Source organism: Aphis gossypii, chromosome 2 (genome assembly GCF_020184175.1).
Source record: "Aphis gossypii isolate Hap1 chromosome 2, ASM2018417v2, whole genome shotgun sequence".
Lineage (NCBI taxonomy): Eukaryota > Metazoa > Arthropoda > Insecta > Hemiptera > Aphididae > Aphis > Aphis gossypii.
The window spans coordinates 62,751,074-62,766,065 of NC_065531.1; the positions used below are offsets into that span (position 1 = coordinate 62,751,074).

General features: G+C 25.2%; 3 protein-coding genes across 4 annotated transcripts; 1 reads left to right on the plus strand and 2 right to left on the minus strand.

Annotated features, from left to right (window-relative positions):
- The first annotated feature begins 1,990 nt into the window (after nt 1-1,990).
- On the plus strand, nt 1,991-4,707 carry LOC114122949 (dynein light chain roadblock-type 2-like). Of its 2 annotated transcripts, XM_050201706.1 has the most exons (4): nt 1,991-2,229; nt 2,294-2,528; nt 2,609-2,776; nt 4,576-4,707. In XM_050201706.1, the coding sequence occupies exons 2-4, from the start codon at nt 2,447-2,449 to the stop codon at nt 4,632-4,634; spliced, it is 309 nt and encodes a 102-aa protein (XP_050057663.1). In that variant the 5' UTR covers nt 1,991-2,229; nt 2,294-2,446; the 3' UTR covers nt 4,635-4,707. The 2 variants fall into 2 exon arrangements, with proteins under 2 accessions (XP_050057663.1, XP_027841559.1); XM_027985758.2 differs by having other exon boundaries at nt 1,991-2,528.
- Nucleotides 4,393-8,832, minus strand: LOC114122948 (XK-related protein 6). The gene is made up of 5 exons (XM_027985757.2): nt 8,262-8,832; nt 8,100-8,201; nt 7,750-7,964; nt 5,476-5,631; nt 4,393-5,297 (listed from the first exon to the last, which is right to left on the minus strand). Exons 1-5 carry the CDS (start codon nt 8,588-8,590, stop codon nt 4,792-4,794), a joined length of 1,308 nt encoding a protein of 435 aa, XP_027841558.2. The 5' UTR covers nt 8,591-8,832; the 3' UTR covers nt 4,393-4,791.
- A 3,891-nt stretch (nt 8,833-12,723) lies between these two features.
- Nucleotides 12,724-14,777, minus strand: LOC114122936 (trafficking protein particle complex subunit 2-like protein). The gene is made up of 5 exons (XM_027985745.2): nt 14,400-14,777; nt 14,064-14,227; nt 13,718-13,805; nt 13,519-13,598; nt 12,724-13,034 (listed from the first exon to the last, which is right to left on the minus strand). The coding sequence occupies exons 1-5, from the start codon at nt 14,430-14,432 to the stop codon at nt 12,989-12,991; spliced, it is 411 nt and encodes a 136-aa protein (XP_027841546.1). The 5' UTR covers nt 14,433-14,777; the 3' UTR covers nt 12,724-12,988.
- Nucleotides 14,778-14,992: the final 215 nt, after the last annotated feature.

A 14,992-nucleotide genomic window follows, 5' to 3' on the forward strand; every position in this document is an offset into this window, starting at 1 on the left:
CAAATAACTATAAGCTCCTACCGGCTACCCCTTGTACAATTAAACGTATATGAAAAATGCTATTTACACTAAACTTTCCATTAGGTACTATTTACTACTATTTAGTACCTACAGTGAGTTGGTATTATTTAATAATTATTATAATCCCATCAATGATTTTGAATTTATTAACCGTTAATTCAATAAAATATTTTTATAATACCTTTATTTAAACGTTAACTTAAAATAATGTGAAGGAAAAATAACTATCAATCTCAGATTGGACTTGACTACCTATTTGAATAGTTGAGTGACTTCCACGATTTAAGATATATATTGTTGTATCTTCTAATTTTAATTGCATAATTATAATATGTAATATGTATTAGTCTGAAATTAAAATTTGTATATCCATGTAACTACCTATTTAACTTAATATAGTGGTATTATAAATTGTATTAACCTAGTGACCACAATTTAAGATATACGAGAGTATATAAAAGTATATATCTTAAATCGTGCTGGTGACAAAGCTAGGGAAAGGAGTATCCGTGCAAATGTCCGAGGCACCGTGTTTACTATTTTTTTTTTTCATAATTGTATGGTACACTTAGAAAAAAATCTTTTAATTTTTTACACTCAACTTGAGAACAATTTTAGGTAAAAAAGTAATGCAGGCAAAAAAAAAATTATTTGTTCTACATTTTTATAAATGTAATATAATATTATAGTATTATACTATACCTACCTACCATATATTATTGAAAACATATAGTGAAAAATTAAATTGATATTTGTGTCTGAAATACCAATTATAGGCTTATAAGTTATAAATTATGATACATTATACCTAAAATTTAATATACCTATTACCTATACAAATATACTTACCTAATGCGTTAACAATAGTAATCAATAACGACGCATATTAACTACCTAATAACTATGATGAAATTATAAATAACTGCTACAGTAAAATCTAGAAAAAGTTTATTTTAATTGTCTTGCTATTTTACTAACATAGTAATATATACACATTTTATAATTTATGTATAAATGGTTAAAAACAAAATACCTATTACTTAATTAAATTTGAACACATTGATAAATACACCTATGTATACATTTTATAATATTTTTTTATGTAGGTAACTATACCTATTTTATTTTTATTTCTTATTTCAAAAAGATGAATAATCTTAAATTTTTTTTTGTTCGTTAATGGTTTTTTTGTTATAACTTATAAGCTTCATAAGTCATAACTATTTTATAACTAATTATATTCAATCACCAATTATTTTTAAAATATACTTTTATTGTAGTGAAACATACATTATATTAAAAACTGATTATAATTTTAAATACATTTTAGGAACATTTAACTATATCACTACTGTTAACTGTAGGTCAGTAAATTATCTTAGATCATATACTAATATACTATACCTATATTATGATCTAAGATACTGACAGTCAGAAAACAATAACATTTTATGTTTTATATAATTATATATTATTTGTCGACTGTCGTCTGACGTCTATATAAGTAGTACCTATTTTTTATATATAGCTTACTTGGTTCCGAAATTCGGAGTCTCGTTTTGTCGTGGGAAGGTTTCTTATAATATAAGAAAAAAATATATATAATATAACATATTATGTTTATAAAGTAGGTATTTACTTATACCTAATTAATAAGTTATATTGTAGTTATATTTTCAGTGTCTAATATAGTAGTATAGGTATTAAAAATAAGTTGATAATTAAACATATATATGTATTAGGTACTATTTATCAATATTAAAATTTAAATTGCACACCTTTGTAAATGAGATATAAATTGTATTGTATAGGTATGTCTCATTTAAAACAAGATTGTCTTTTTAAAACAAATTTGAAATTTTAATCGATTCCGTAAACACTGTCACGTGATAGCCAATAGGTATTGTCAAAGTGGATGTATATCCACCTTGGGTATTATTTATAAAAAAGTTTATAAAATCACATAGATCCGTGGCTGGCTGTAGTGCGGTATTGTGGCAATGTGGTGGCTTGTGGGTCATATAATTAAAAATAATAATACGAATACGCTGGTCAAATAAAAATAATTCATTTGTAAATAATAAATAATATAATAGTTATTGTGAAATTCATTTGCCGCGTTGTATGTACGCAGCTGCAGTGGTGTAAATACCTAGTGTATAAAATTACCAAGTATCCGAATTTACTACACATCATTTAGCCGTTCAGGTACAGTTCGTACTTTAAAATATTTTTCGTTTTCAATCAGAGTTATATCTATAATCTCATATAGTTAGTAAATTCAACATCTATATACTTAACGTGTTTTAAAATTGTTAACCAAAATAAGCCCAACACCTGCAAGCTAGTAGCTACATTATATACGTATATAAATGAGATAGAAATTATACATAGCTTAAAATATATGAAATATTTTTAAAATAAAATGGCTACTCAAATAGAAGAAACTCTGAAAAGAATTCAAACCAGTGACGGTGTCATCGGCTTCGTAATAATAAACAGCGTTGGTATGATATCAGTAGCAGTTGTCGACAAATAAACAGAAATACCAAAAACATTGGTAACTACACAATATTACGTTTTACAGGCATCCCAATCAAATCAAATCTGGACGATGCAATGGCCGTTCGGTACGCCGGATTAGTACAGCAGCTAATCGCAACATCAATGGTAGTGATCAAAAAAGGCGATCCGACCGATAAATTAACGTACTTCCGGTTGCGTACCAAACATAATGAGATCATAGTAATACCAGGTAAATTGTTAGTTAAGTTAGTAGTCTGTTACGACTTGCGGGTATGGTCATCAACGGTTGAAGGGTATCAGCGATGCCATTCAAGGCTGGTATCTGCCCTGATTGCAAATTGCAACAATAAACGTTGTGCATGCCGCAGGGCTGAAAAATACAAATACTATATTTATATTTATATTCATTATTTTTCAAAATAAAAAATTTGAGTTTTAAGTGCATATCTGGTCTTAGAACAATTGCAATTTAGCTACCAAGCGATTTTTTAAATTATTTTTATTGAAACATATGTATTTTAACGAGTTAAGAACAGTGGTGCAAAAAACAATTTGCGCAAATCATTATTTTGGAAGTTATATCCCTCCAAAGTTTGCGATTTTACGTTTTTACGTATGCAGCACACAATGCTGTTTTTCCTGTCACGCGCCGCATCCCGCGTTTATGATGATTTTTTTCAATGTTGTGAGTAATAACATTAAGATTGTAATTAAATTAAATTTTGGGGAGTAACTTAACTTAAATTATAAGTAACTACAACGAAATTACTTTATAAATAATTTTATGGTAATTTAATTACATTTTATTGTAAGTAATTTATATATTATTTGAGTTACTTTTTTGTAGTAATTATTACTTAATTACTCGTTACTTTATTTAGTTTAATACATGCAATTAAAATCGATCTAAAATTAGTGACTAATTTTGAAAATTCACTTTTGTTTCAATTTGAAAAAAAAGTTTAACATTTTATGAGTAGCAAAATGAGTTTATAATTTTATATTGTTGTATCAGTTGATTGTCATTATTTAATATTTACTTTATGTATTGTCGTATTGAACACGTGGTTATATTAAGCTCCAATGATATTTTTGAAAAAAAATAACTTAAAATAATTTAGTTACAATTTTAATCAGGAATTAATAATGTAATTTAATTAGGTACCAAAAAACAGTAACTTTCCAACTCTGATAATTACTGTTGGAATTATAAACAAAACACCCTAGGTACATCATGTAGTGTATAAGTAATATGTTCATACTGTAGTTCAGCAGACGCTGACTATACATTTTTATAATATTATAAGCTATAGCAGTATAGCATTTAATATGTATTGTGTAATATTATAATTTATAGTCGGTATACACAGTTAGTCGTTGATTTATATTATAACTTATAACTTTATTGTACATCGTTTAATTATACTTATTATTATATTATAAATGTCCTTTCTGATTATTATTTAACTTCAGCTTCTGTATACCTGTATACTTCAACAATTACATAACATTAAATTAGGTATTGAGTAATCAGGTAGACAAATATAAATGAAACACAGTCTTCTATACTAACTAGATAAGGTATTCCTATAATTAAGATACTTAAAATGTAGTGTTTCGCAAAAACGTAAAATCTTAAACTTTGGAAGGATATAACTCCCAAAATAATTATTTGCGCAAAATTTTTTTTAGCATCTTCGTTCTTAACTCGTTAAAATACATATGTTTCAAAAAAAAAAAAAAATCAAAAAAATCGCTTTAACACCTTAGGTTTAAAATTATTCTCATTTCTCAATATATAATTTATTCATACTTGAGAAATATTTAAAAATTAATATATAATAATTCTTAGATATTGTAATTAATTTATTAAAATAGTTTAGTCATAAAAAACATGTATAAAAATATGTTTAGTCTTTATATCAATTTAGTTTAAGTAAATAATACATAATTATCTTAAATATTACATGAGCATGAGATTACAAATAATATAAAATAATTATGTACACAACCATTTTTTGTTTACAGATAAACATTATCTTATGATCGTAATTCAAAAACCTACTGGCTCTAGATCACCAATGTGAAATTTGCTAAAAATTTGTTATCTTAATTATTATAATATATGTATATAATTAAATAACTTAAAAATATTTAAAATAGTTTTCAATAATTTAATATAACACATTACATTATCATACCATAATTTATTAATTATCAGATAATTTAGTATCAATAATGATTTTATCCCAGAATGTCTGAAATAGACGTATTCACATTATTGGTATTTGTATATGGTTCAGCATTATTATATTTATAAGTAGTATGAGGATGGAAAAATTTGTAATATATTACCATAAACAATATTCCAATAAAAAATGGTGCTATCGATCCAATCATCAGATGATAGTAGTACCATTGGTTTTGATCAGTACCTGTGTTAGCCCAAATAACTACTGCAACTATATTTTCTACTAGGAATACTCCGTAATACCCTAAGTAACGGTTTTTTGAATTCCCCTGTCCTTCACTGGGTGATAAATAAGTAAATATGTACACAAGACCAAGTATTGTTGAAAAAAAAAATCTCATGATTCTACTTTCTTCAAATCGGTTTGATGGAATACAAAATGTTACATTTTGATATTTAAAAATCCAAAATGTCATTAATAGCCAATGGACCATACAAAAAATACCAGTTGACTGTGGCCACACTATAGCGGCTAAACTAATAGACAAAATTCTTGATACTGAAAAAAAAAAATTGTTATGAATGAAAATTATATTTTTAATAAAATAATAAACATAATATTATATTAATAATATTTTAATGTTTTTAATCATTGGGATTAGAATATAAGTTTAAAACTAGTCTTAAAATTATTTTCATTATATACTTTTTAAATCTAAAATTTATAAAATATATACCTGTAATCATTATGTGCCATAAAAACTGTAATACTGTTCCTGTATTGCCTATGTTTTTTCGGTTTTCAAAAGCAATTCTTACATTTTTGTGATATGAAGCCATAGCCCAAGCAATACCTATGGTTGAACTTGCAATAGCTGCAGATTGATGGACAACTAAAATCAATAATATATAGTTGTAAATTATAATAGTCAATACGTTAAAATATTTACTACTTAAAACTGAGTTAAAACCATTTAAAAATATACAGTAATAATTCAAAAAGAAGATAACAAATATACAGGGTGTCCAAAAAGAACGCTTTTTTAAACAAAATAAAAAACCATTTTATTTTTCAAACAAAGAAGTTTCAGTTTAACATTTGCTTTGCATATGAAAAATAATATCATTTAATTTGTACTCTTATAGTTTGTTGACAGGCTGTAATATGTGGTTGAGAAAATTAGTAAAATTGCCTCACAGTTCTCTCTGGTGATATTCACAATGGCATATCAAATTTGTTCTTTCAAATCACTAATTTTTTTTTTTACGTGTCAAGCAACCTTGTATATAAATATGACTAGTATTGAATAAATTAACAATTATGAGCCGGTAACATTAAATAAATAAATAAATAAGTAAGTAAACATGGATAAATAAATGTAGGGAAATAGCGAATAAATAATTAATTATGTGTCATATACTATCTTGCTAGAACTTGGCCACTTCTATTCCTTCTTTTGTTGCTAGCATGATGTTGTCTATTGTGCAGGAAATTGGGCAGCTTGGGCAGCTTATTAGGTGGGACATGGTCTGAAACTGTCCACAATCACAGTATGTATCCTCAACAGGAATGAGACCCCATTTTGCATGGTTTATTTTGGATCGCCCAACCCCTACTATTTATTGCTTTCCATGTTGGCAACTCTAAATTGTTACATGCAGGTTAGTGTTCGGCCGATATCATCCACTTCTCAGTCTCCTTGTCTAAGGGGAATTTCTATCTGATGATCCTTTCTTGGTCCTGATTTTCTTCCAAAATTTGAGTACACTTTAGGAAGTTCTTCCTTGATTTCGGGCGAGTGGGTGGGTGGCTTATTCCAAACATTGGATGTAGCTTATAGTATTTTTGCTTTGTTCTTTCCCAGTTAGCGTTGACTCCCCGGCGAATGTCAGGAGGGGCGATACCTGCAAGGGGAAACATTTTATTGATTGGTGTGCTCTTTAAGCAATCTGTTATGAGGTGACATGATTCATTGAGTGCGACGTCTATTTGTTTTACGTGTGTAGATCTGCTCCAAGCAGGACTGGCGAATTCTCCCACTGAGAAGCATAGAGATAATGTAGAGACTCTTAGAGTGTGAGGATTGGCGCCCTAGGTTGATCCAGATAGTTCCCTAATTAAAGTGTTTCTTGTATTTACCTTGCGTTAATCACTAATGATTCTCAGTTTTGTTATGTAAACTTGAGATTTGACAAATCTTCAAAAGGAAAAAATCACAAGGAGTGTGATCATATAACCTTGCTGTCCAGTTCACATCACCCCGACGTGCAATAAGACGATTCGGCCACATCTAATGCAGCAGTCCAATGGTCTCTATTGCACTATGGAAGGGTACACCATCTTGGTAAAACCACAGTTCTGTGAGGTTCAAACTTTCAAAATTAGGTCACAAAAAATTGGTAATAAATAAAATGGCAACTAATTTAAAAAAAGCGTTCTTTTTGGGACACTCTTTATGATACTACACAACAATTAAATGAGTTATCCTACATTTAAATTAAAGCTAAATTATTGACACTTATAGGCATTTATTTTTAAAGAATTTAATTTGGAAGATATTTTTTTATCGAAAAAAAAATTACAACCATGTAATTGTGATATGTATAATACATAAAGACTAATTATTACATTAACCCAAAAATATAAGAAATTCATTTTTATTTTTATATGAATAAACCAAAATTAGGGACGGATCCAGAAATTTATGGGTGGCGGTAATTCAATATGTAACGCTGAATATAACTATTATTTCTCACAAGTCACAATATAATAAATTTGTATAATATAATAAGCTCAAGGGAGGAGTAATTACCCAGCTATTACCCCCCCCCCCTTGGATTCGCCACTATTCAAAATAGGATATAGAATTGAATTCTAGGCTTCAATGGTCTTTAATAAGATTAAAATTATTTATACCAATTTTAAAATAAAATACAAATGAATTGTTTAAAAATGATTTAGATTAAGGCCTTGTAAAACTTCAAATTAAAATTATAAATAATTATATTACTTTGAAGAGTAGAGCCATGTTTTTTCTCGACCAGAACTATACATATTTGCAATATTTGTTGAGGGACAGCTTCTAAAAAACATTCAAAAATTCGCAACAATGAAACATAGGAGTCCTCTTTAGCCATTAAAACATAGTAGTTCTTCTGATCATCGTAATTTCCTTTACGAGCAGCTCTACGTGACTTCAACGCATACTTCAATACATCATAATACCTAAAAACAAACAACTATATAACAAGGCATAAAAAATACTTAAAAATTAATAGTTATGTTATTCAAATTTTAATTTTTAAATAAACATAAAATCATTTAGTTGTAAAATACTATAATAGCCTTATAATAACATACCTTAAAACAGGAGCCATTTGTAGTATTAAAAGAAATGGTAATAATAATCGATTTGAAAGCAATTTTTGGGTAGTTCTTTGCATATCTTCTTGAATAGAATAACTAAAAATAATATAATGTTTCAATAAAATTGTTTATTTTCATTACCAGTGCAGTTCTAACATTTTTAAACTCATATAAGTGTTTACTATGGAAGGAACTGCTATAAAAATAATTGTCAATACAAAATAAGTAATTTTTTCATATATGTAATACTGATATGCGACATTGAAATCAATACAAACATCAATAACATGGCCAACAATAGCTAAGACCAACACAATTAAATCCCAGTATGAAATACTCAAATCTTTGGGGAGCTCATCTGGTTCATCCAATCCAGATTTAGAACTATTACTATCGACTTTGTGAACCAGATATTTATTAGTATTAATATCATCTTGATTTTTGTCCATTGTATTGTTTCCTTTGATCCAGAAGACTCCAATCATCAAGTTCCAGGCACATCACTATAAGTGATAAATTTTACATTTAAGTGTACATTAATTAAGTAAGTAGTTTGATACTAAATTATATATTAGTTAGTGTTAAACAGTCACTAGATACAGCTTAGCTATTTAGTAATCTGTATTTCATATTATGATTGATGACATATTTGATTTTTTAGGAAAAACTACTATAAAAATCATGACAAAATAGATCTAGGTATTTTGTCTTGATAAAAATAATGAAAAATTAAAATTGTGTAAATAATAAATATTAAATGATAACAACGGAATTTAGTTCTAGTGATAAAAGATTACCAAGTTCAAGGCCAAGTTCACAAACTATAGTATATATTTATATATATCTTAGTTCGTAGCAGCACAGACTTTTTTTTTTTTTATAATATAATAGTCTGTGGTAGCAGGGCCCGTTTTATTATTATTTTACCAAGGTTAAACCTGTAAAATCTGTAACCTAGATTTAAACTAAGGTTGTAAAAACGGACACTTGTCATTTAAGAATTAACTATTAAGATATAAAGCCGTGGTTCGTACTTCGTAGGCCGTAGCCACGTTCCAAGTGAGATTTGATAAAAATTAACAATATAGAACATATTTTTAGGCCTTCAGGAGCCTTTCACGGGGTCCAACTGTGGTACTCTACCCATCCATTTATATGATAGCAATTATAATAAGTACATCACGTCATGAATGTGTAAAACCACAAACTAAGATATAATATCTTAATTCGTGGTGTAATGGTGTAAACCTTAGAGCATAGAGTAAGAATATGGCGTAAAGGACTCACTAGACGAATAAAAAGGACCCTTGGATCTATATAAATAATTAATTAAATGAGATAATAGGCGCAGTAATATAAATATAAGGTGGCTTAGATCCAATCACGAATAAAGATATATCTTAATTCGTGGATCCAATTAATGAGATAAAAACATGTATTTTTTTTATAGCTTCCATTATTTAAATGAATGTTGCTCAACAATTATTAAAAATAAATAAATAATATAGGGACAGATAAATGCATCTAATTACTTATAATAATGATATTTTTAACGTTTTTGTAGATTTTTATTAAATTTTTATAGTTACTTTGATTTTTTGTCAAATGATAGTTTCATAGTAATAATAATTATTGTTCCTACTTCTTATAAATATTTTAATGTTCCTTGGCACATTTTAATACTGTTGTTAAACCAATAATCGACTTTTCATTATAATTAATTGTTTATTTTTAAATTTAAAATCATAAATAGTCATCTTTTGTTTATTTTAAAAATTTTTAGAGTGCTCAGAAGATTTGTATGCCATGGGCTCAAGAACACCTAAAACTCCAAATAGTTACACCACTGAATAGGATATGACATGATAATATAATATAATATATAATATATATTATATATCTTAAATTATGGAATATGTATAAAGCTTTAAATAATGGCTATTTAAAATTTATAATTTATATGCCTTTACAAAGGTTCTCTGTTATTATGAAATGTTATTTTATATATTTTGTGATAATACTGTTTTTTTATACAACCATATTATTGTTAATGTTAAATCTGTGGTTTCATAATAATTGTACCTATGAGTTATTATAATAAGTTGTATGGCTTAAAGAAAATAAATGGTCATTCTGCCATTCTGGTTCACAAATCAAAAAAGTGAGCTAGTAAGTAATCGCTCTGCTGTACTTTAAGATGTATTAATATTTATTTATTATAATAATATTAATTAATATAATTTGTTATTATTGATTTTATTGTTATATATTTTTGAGTTCATAATGACTAACAAAGAATAGTGTTGTGGTATAAATAGGCTATACAATGAATTTAAATGTTTTGAAAATGTCATTTATATTGTGATGTAAAAATAATATAACAATTTATATAAGTTTCAAACTTCCAGCAAACATTATTTTGGAGTTCTGATGAAATAACTAGGACCATGATTCTTTATTTAAATATCTAATTTTATTAAAATATAAATTTAATATTTTGGGTTCAGTAAGAACTACTTATAAGTTATAAAGAGACTGGCAATACATTTTAAGTTCTAGATGTGAATATTAAATATTTTATCAATTTTAACAATTTTAAATGCACAGATCTTTAATTGCTTGCTGATAATTAGAGTTATTTTATTAATAAATAAAAATTCAGTTCTTCATGAATTTAAAATCATTAAGTCATCATGTACACTTAGCAAATATTCTTAATTCCTAACTTCAAATATTTATAAATTAATATAGTGGATTTATGCACATTTTTTTATTTATATCACACTAATGACAAGTTATAAGGGATTTTGTTTTATTTTTCAAGTATGTTGACTGTACAAAACATTTTATCAATAATATAATTGAAAATGTCACATGGGTGAAATTTAAAAAAATATTCAAAGTAAAGAAAATGATAATATACATGTTTAGTGACATTTCTAAGTATTTATAGTAATTCAACAAAATAAAAAAAAAATTTGTTTTTTCTTAGAAAAAAATAAAAAATAAATAAATAATATAGGGACAGATAAATGCATCTAATTACTTATAATAATGATATTTTTAACGTTTTTGTAGATTTTTATTAAATTTTTATAGTTACTTTGATTTTTTGTCAAATGATAGTTTCATAGTAATAATAATTATTGTTCCTACTTCTTATAAATATTTTAATGTTCCTTGGCACATTTTAATACTGTTGTTAAACCAATAATCGACTTTTCATTATAATCAATTGTTTATTTTTAAATTTAAAATCATAAATAGTCATCTTTTGTTTATTTTAAAAATTTTTAGAGTGCTCAGAAGATTTGTATGCCATGGGCTCAAGAACACCTAAAACTCCAAATAGTTACACCACTGAATAGGATATGCCATGATAATATAATATAATATATAATATATATTATATATCTTAAATTATGGAATATGTATAGAGCTTTAAATAATGGCTATTTAAAATTTATAATTTATATGCCTTTACAAAGGTTCTCTGTTATTATGAAATGTTATTTTATATATTTTGTGATAATACTGATTTTTTATACAACCATATTATTGTTAATGTTAAATCTGTGGTTTCATAATAATTGTACCTATGAGTTATTATAATAAGTTGTATGGCTTAAAGAAAATAAATGGTCATTCTGCCATTCTGGTTCACAAATCAAAAAAGTGAGCTAGTAAGTAATCGCTCTACTGTACTTTAAGATGTATTAATATTTATTTATTATAATAATATTAATTAATATAATTTGTTATTATTGATTTTATTGTTATATATTTTTGAGTTCATAATGACTAACAAAGAATAGTGTTGTGGTATAAATAGGCTATACAATGAATTTAAATGTTTTGAAAATGTCATTTATATTGTGATGTAAAAATAATATAACAATTTATATAAGTTTCAAACTTCCAGCAAACATTATTTTGGAGTTCTGATGAAATAACTAGGACCATGATTCTTTATTTAAATATCTAATTTTATTAAAATATAAATTTAATATTTTGGGTTCAGTAAGAACTACTTATAAGTTATAAAGAGACTGGCAATACATTTTAAGTTCTAGATGTGAATATTAAATATTTTATCAATTTTAACAATTTTAAATGCACAGATCTTTAATTGCTTGCTGATAATTAGAGTTATTTTATTAATAAATAAAAATTCAGTTCTTCATGAATTTAAAATCATTAAGTCATCATGTACACTTAGCAAATATTCTTAATTCCTAACTTCAAATATTTATAAATTAATATAGTGGATTTATGCACATTTTTTTATTTATATCACACTAATGACAAGTTATAAGGGATTTTGTTTTATTTTTCAAGTATGTTGACTGTACAAAACATTTTATCAATAATATAATTGAAAATGTCACATGGGTGAAATTTAAAAAAATATTCAAAGTAAAGAAAATGATAATATACATGTTTAGTGACATTTCTAAGTATTTATAGTAATTCAACAAAATAAAAAAAAAATTTGTTTTTTCTTAGAAAAAAATAAAAATAAAATAAATACATTTATGGTATTGATATGTACCCGACTTAATTTTTTTAGTTGGGTTACTAAAATATTACATATTACAAATAAATAAAATTAAAAGAATTAAGAAATTAAGAATTTAATTTTTAAATTATTTTTATTCTAAAATATATACGAATAAAAACAAAACAATTACGTAAAACTATATTAACAACTATAAGATATATATTTATTAAGTAAAAAATAAAAATAAAGTTGCATTATAAAATAAATATTCGTACATTATTTCAATTTAAAAAATGTTTATTATTCATAACTTCATAAGTACCAAACATAATTTATTAATTATTAAGAATAAATTATAAATCAATTAAAATGATTTATTTACTTATGAGTTTCCAGTTAATATACCTCTGGCAACTTTGTTGAAATTCCTGTAAAAAAAAAATATTTATAAATAGATTATTAAATTTTTTTTTACATATTTTAAATACAGGTTTCTAATATTAGTTTTTGATAAAACAAATAAAACTTAGCATTACAGTATATATTACATGATAATTTAATCAATTAAAAATACTCTTAATAAGTATCTAAAAAATACAATATTAACATTTATATTGTTCAATGTAACACAGTACAGAATTTTTTATTTAAGTAATTATATTTTTTATAATTACTATTAAATATTATCATTTTGTTGTAAGTTTTATCGTTTTTGAATGGCATGCATTTTGAATTTCATGTTTTAAATTAGAGTATAATTTGTTGATTTTAAGTTTGGATATTGGAGTGATGTAGTATAAAGCCATAAAAGTAATCAAAAAAATGTTAGTTCATTTTTCAAAATTGTTATAAAAAAATAATATTTTCAAAAAGCTTGAATCATCTAGTGTTAAATATTTTATAAATACTAACTCAGATGTAATATAATCTCCAGGGATGTAAAATGGATTACACATTAAATCGGTATAAGCAGTATGTAATTTTCGAAACATCTGAAAATGACATGATTATAATATTAAAAATATAATAAAATTTAAATGATGCAATAACATTTTGTAGTAATTTAATAAAATAAAGCATGGAATAATCCATAAAACTTTAATTAACTTACAAAACGTATTTCATTATCTCTTAATAACAAGTTGCTAGAATCTATCACAACAAAAAACTTTACTTTAGTATTTGTCACATATCCATAACTGAATATTAATTGTTAAAGAATATTGGCAATTTTAAAATGTATTATTTGTACATATTGAAGGATCAACTATTTCTATTTTTTCAGAAAAGTGACTTAAAATATAATTTTTTTTATCATACAAATTTACATACTGGTTTGTTAAGGCCAGCCATATATATATTTAATTGTCCAGCCCATACAATCAATATATTGTGTATAATAACCATATAGAACTAATTATTTCTTTATAGCTCAAATTTTAAATGGTAAAGGATACACTTTATGATCTTCTGTAGAGTACAATAGTCCTAAATATAAATCTCGCATATCCTTTTTACCAGTTTTCAATTTTTCTTCAACAAAGTCAATTGATGAATGTATTTCATACTGAATTTGTAGTTCATCTTCTGGGTTCAGTGAAGTTACATATTTTGGTGCGTTCTGAAATAAAACATATTATTTATATCAATGTTACATTAAGTATGCTATGATTATAAAGTGACCAATACAACACTGAATTCCTTAACAAACCTAATGTACTTTAGACAAAGAAATCAATTAGGTTATTTTAAAGAACACAACATTTGTAATGCATCATTTGTCATTTACTTACCTCTTTGCTGACTACAGCCACACACAACGCCATAATCAATCATAAACAAAAATAAATGTATAATATCTACAAGTGGATTGTTCAAATTATTCTAGATTTGAATTGTCTAGGATTACGAGTAAAATTATTCGAATAACCCAAATGTAAACGCAAAATCTAAATTTGGGAATTGGAATAATATTTACTTCTTAATGATTATTATTTCTCTGTTGTACACCTCTAATAATTCTACTATTTTACTAATCACACGAATGACAAATTTTTTAACGATGGTTGATGATCTCTATTCTTTAATAATAATACTATGTTCATTATAGACTATTACATTGTATAGAGTAGATTCTATGATTTATGTATTACTGTACAAGATAATATTGTTGTCTAAGGTCCACACTTATCATATTGCTATTATCATTTTTATATCACTCTAGTATAATTTATGTATTATCATGCCACAGATATATTTCATTTATGCAATGACACATAAACATCATATTATATTTATATAACATAATATCATACTTGAGTAATATACTTTGTGAATATCACAGACTATAATATTTCCATAGGAATATTGTATTTTTTTTTTTTAT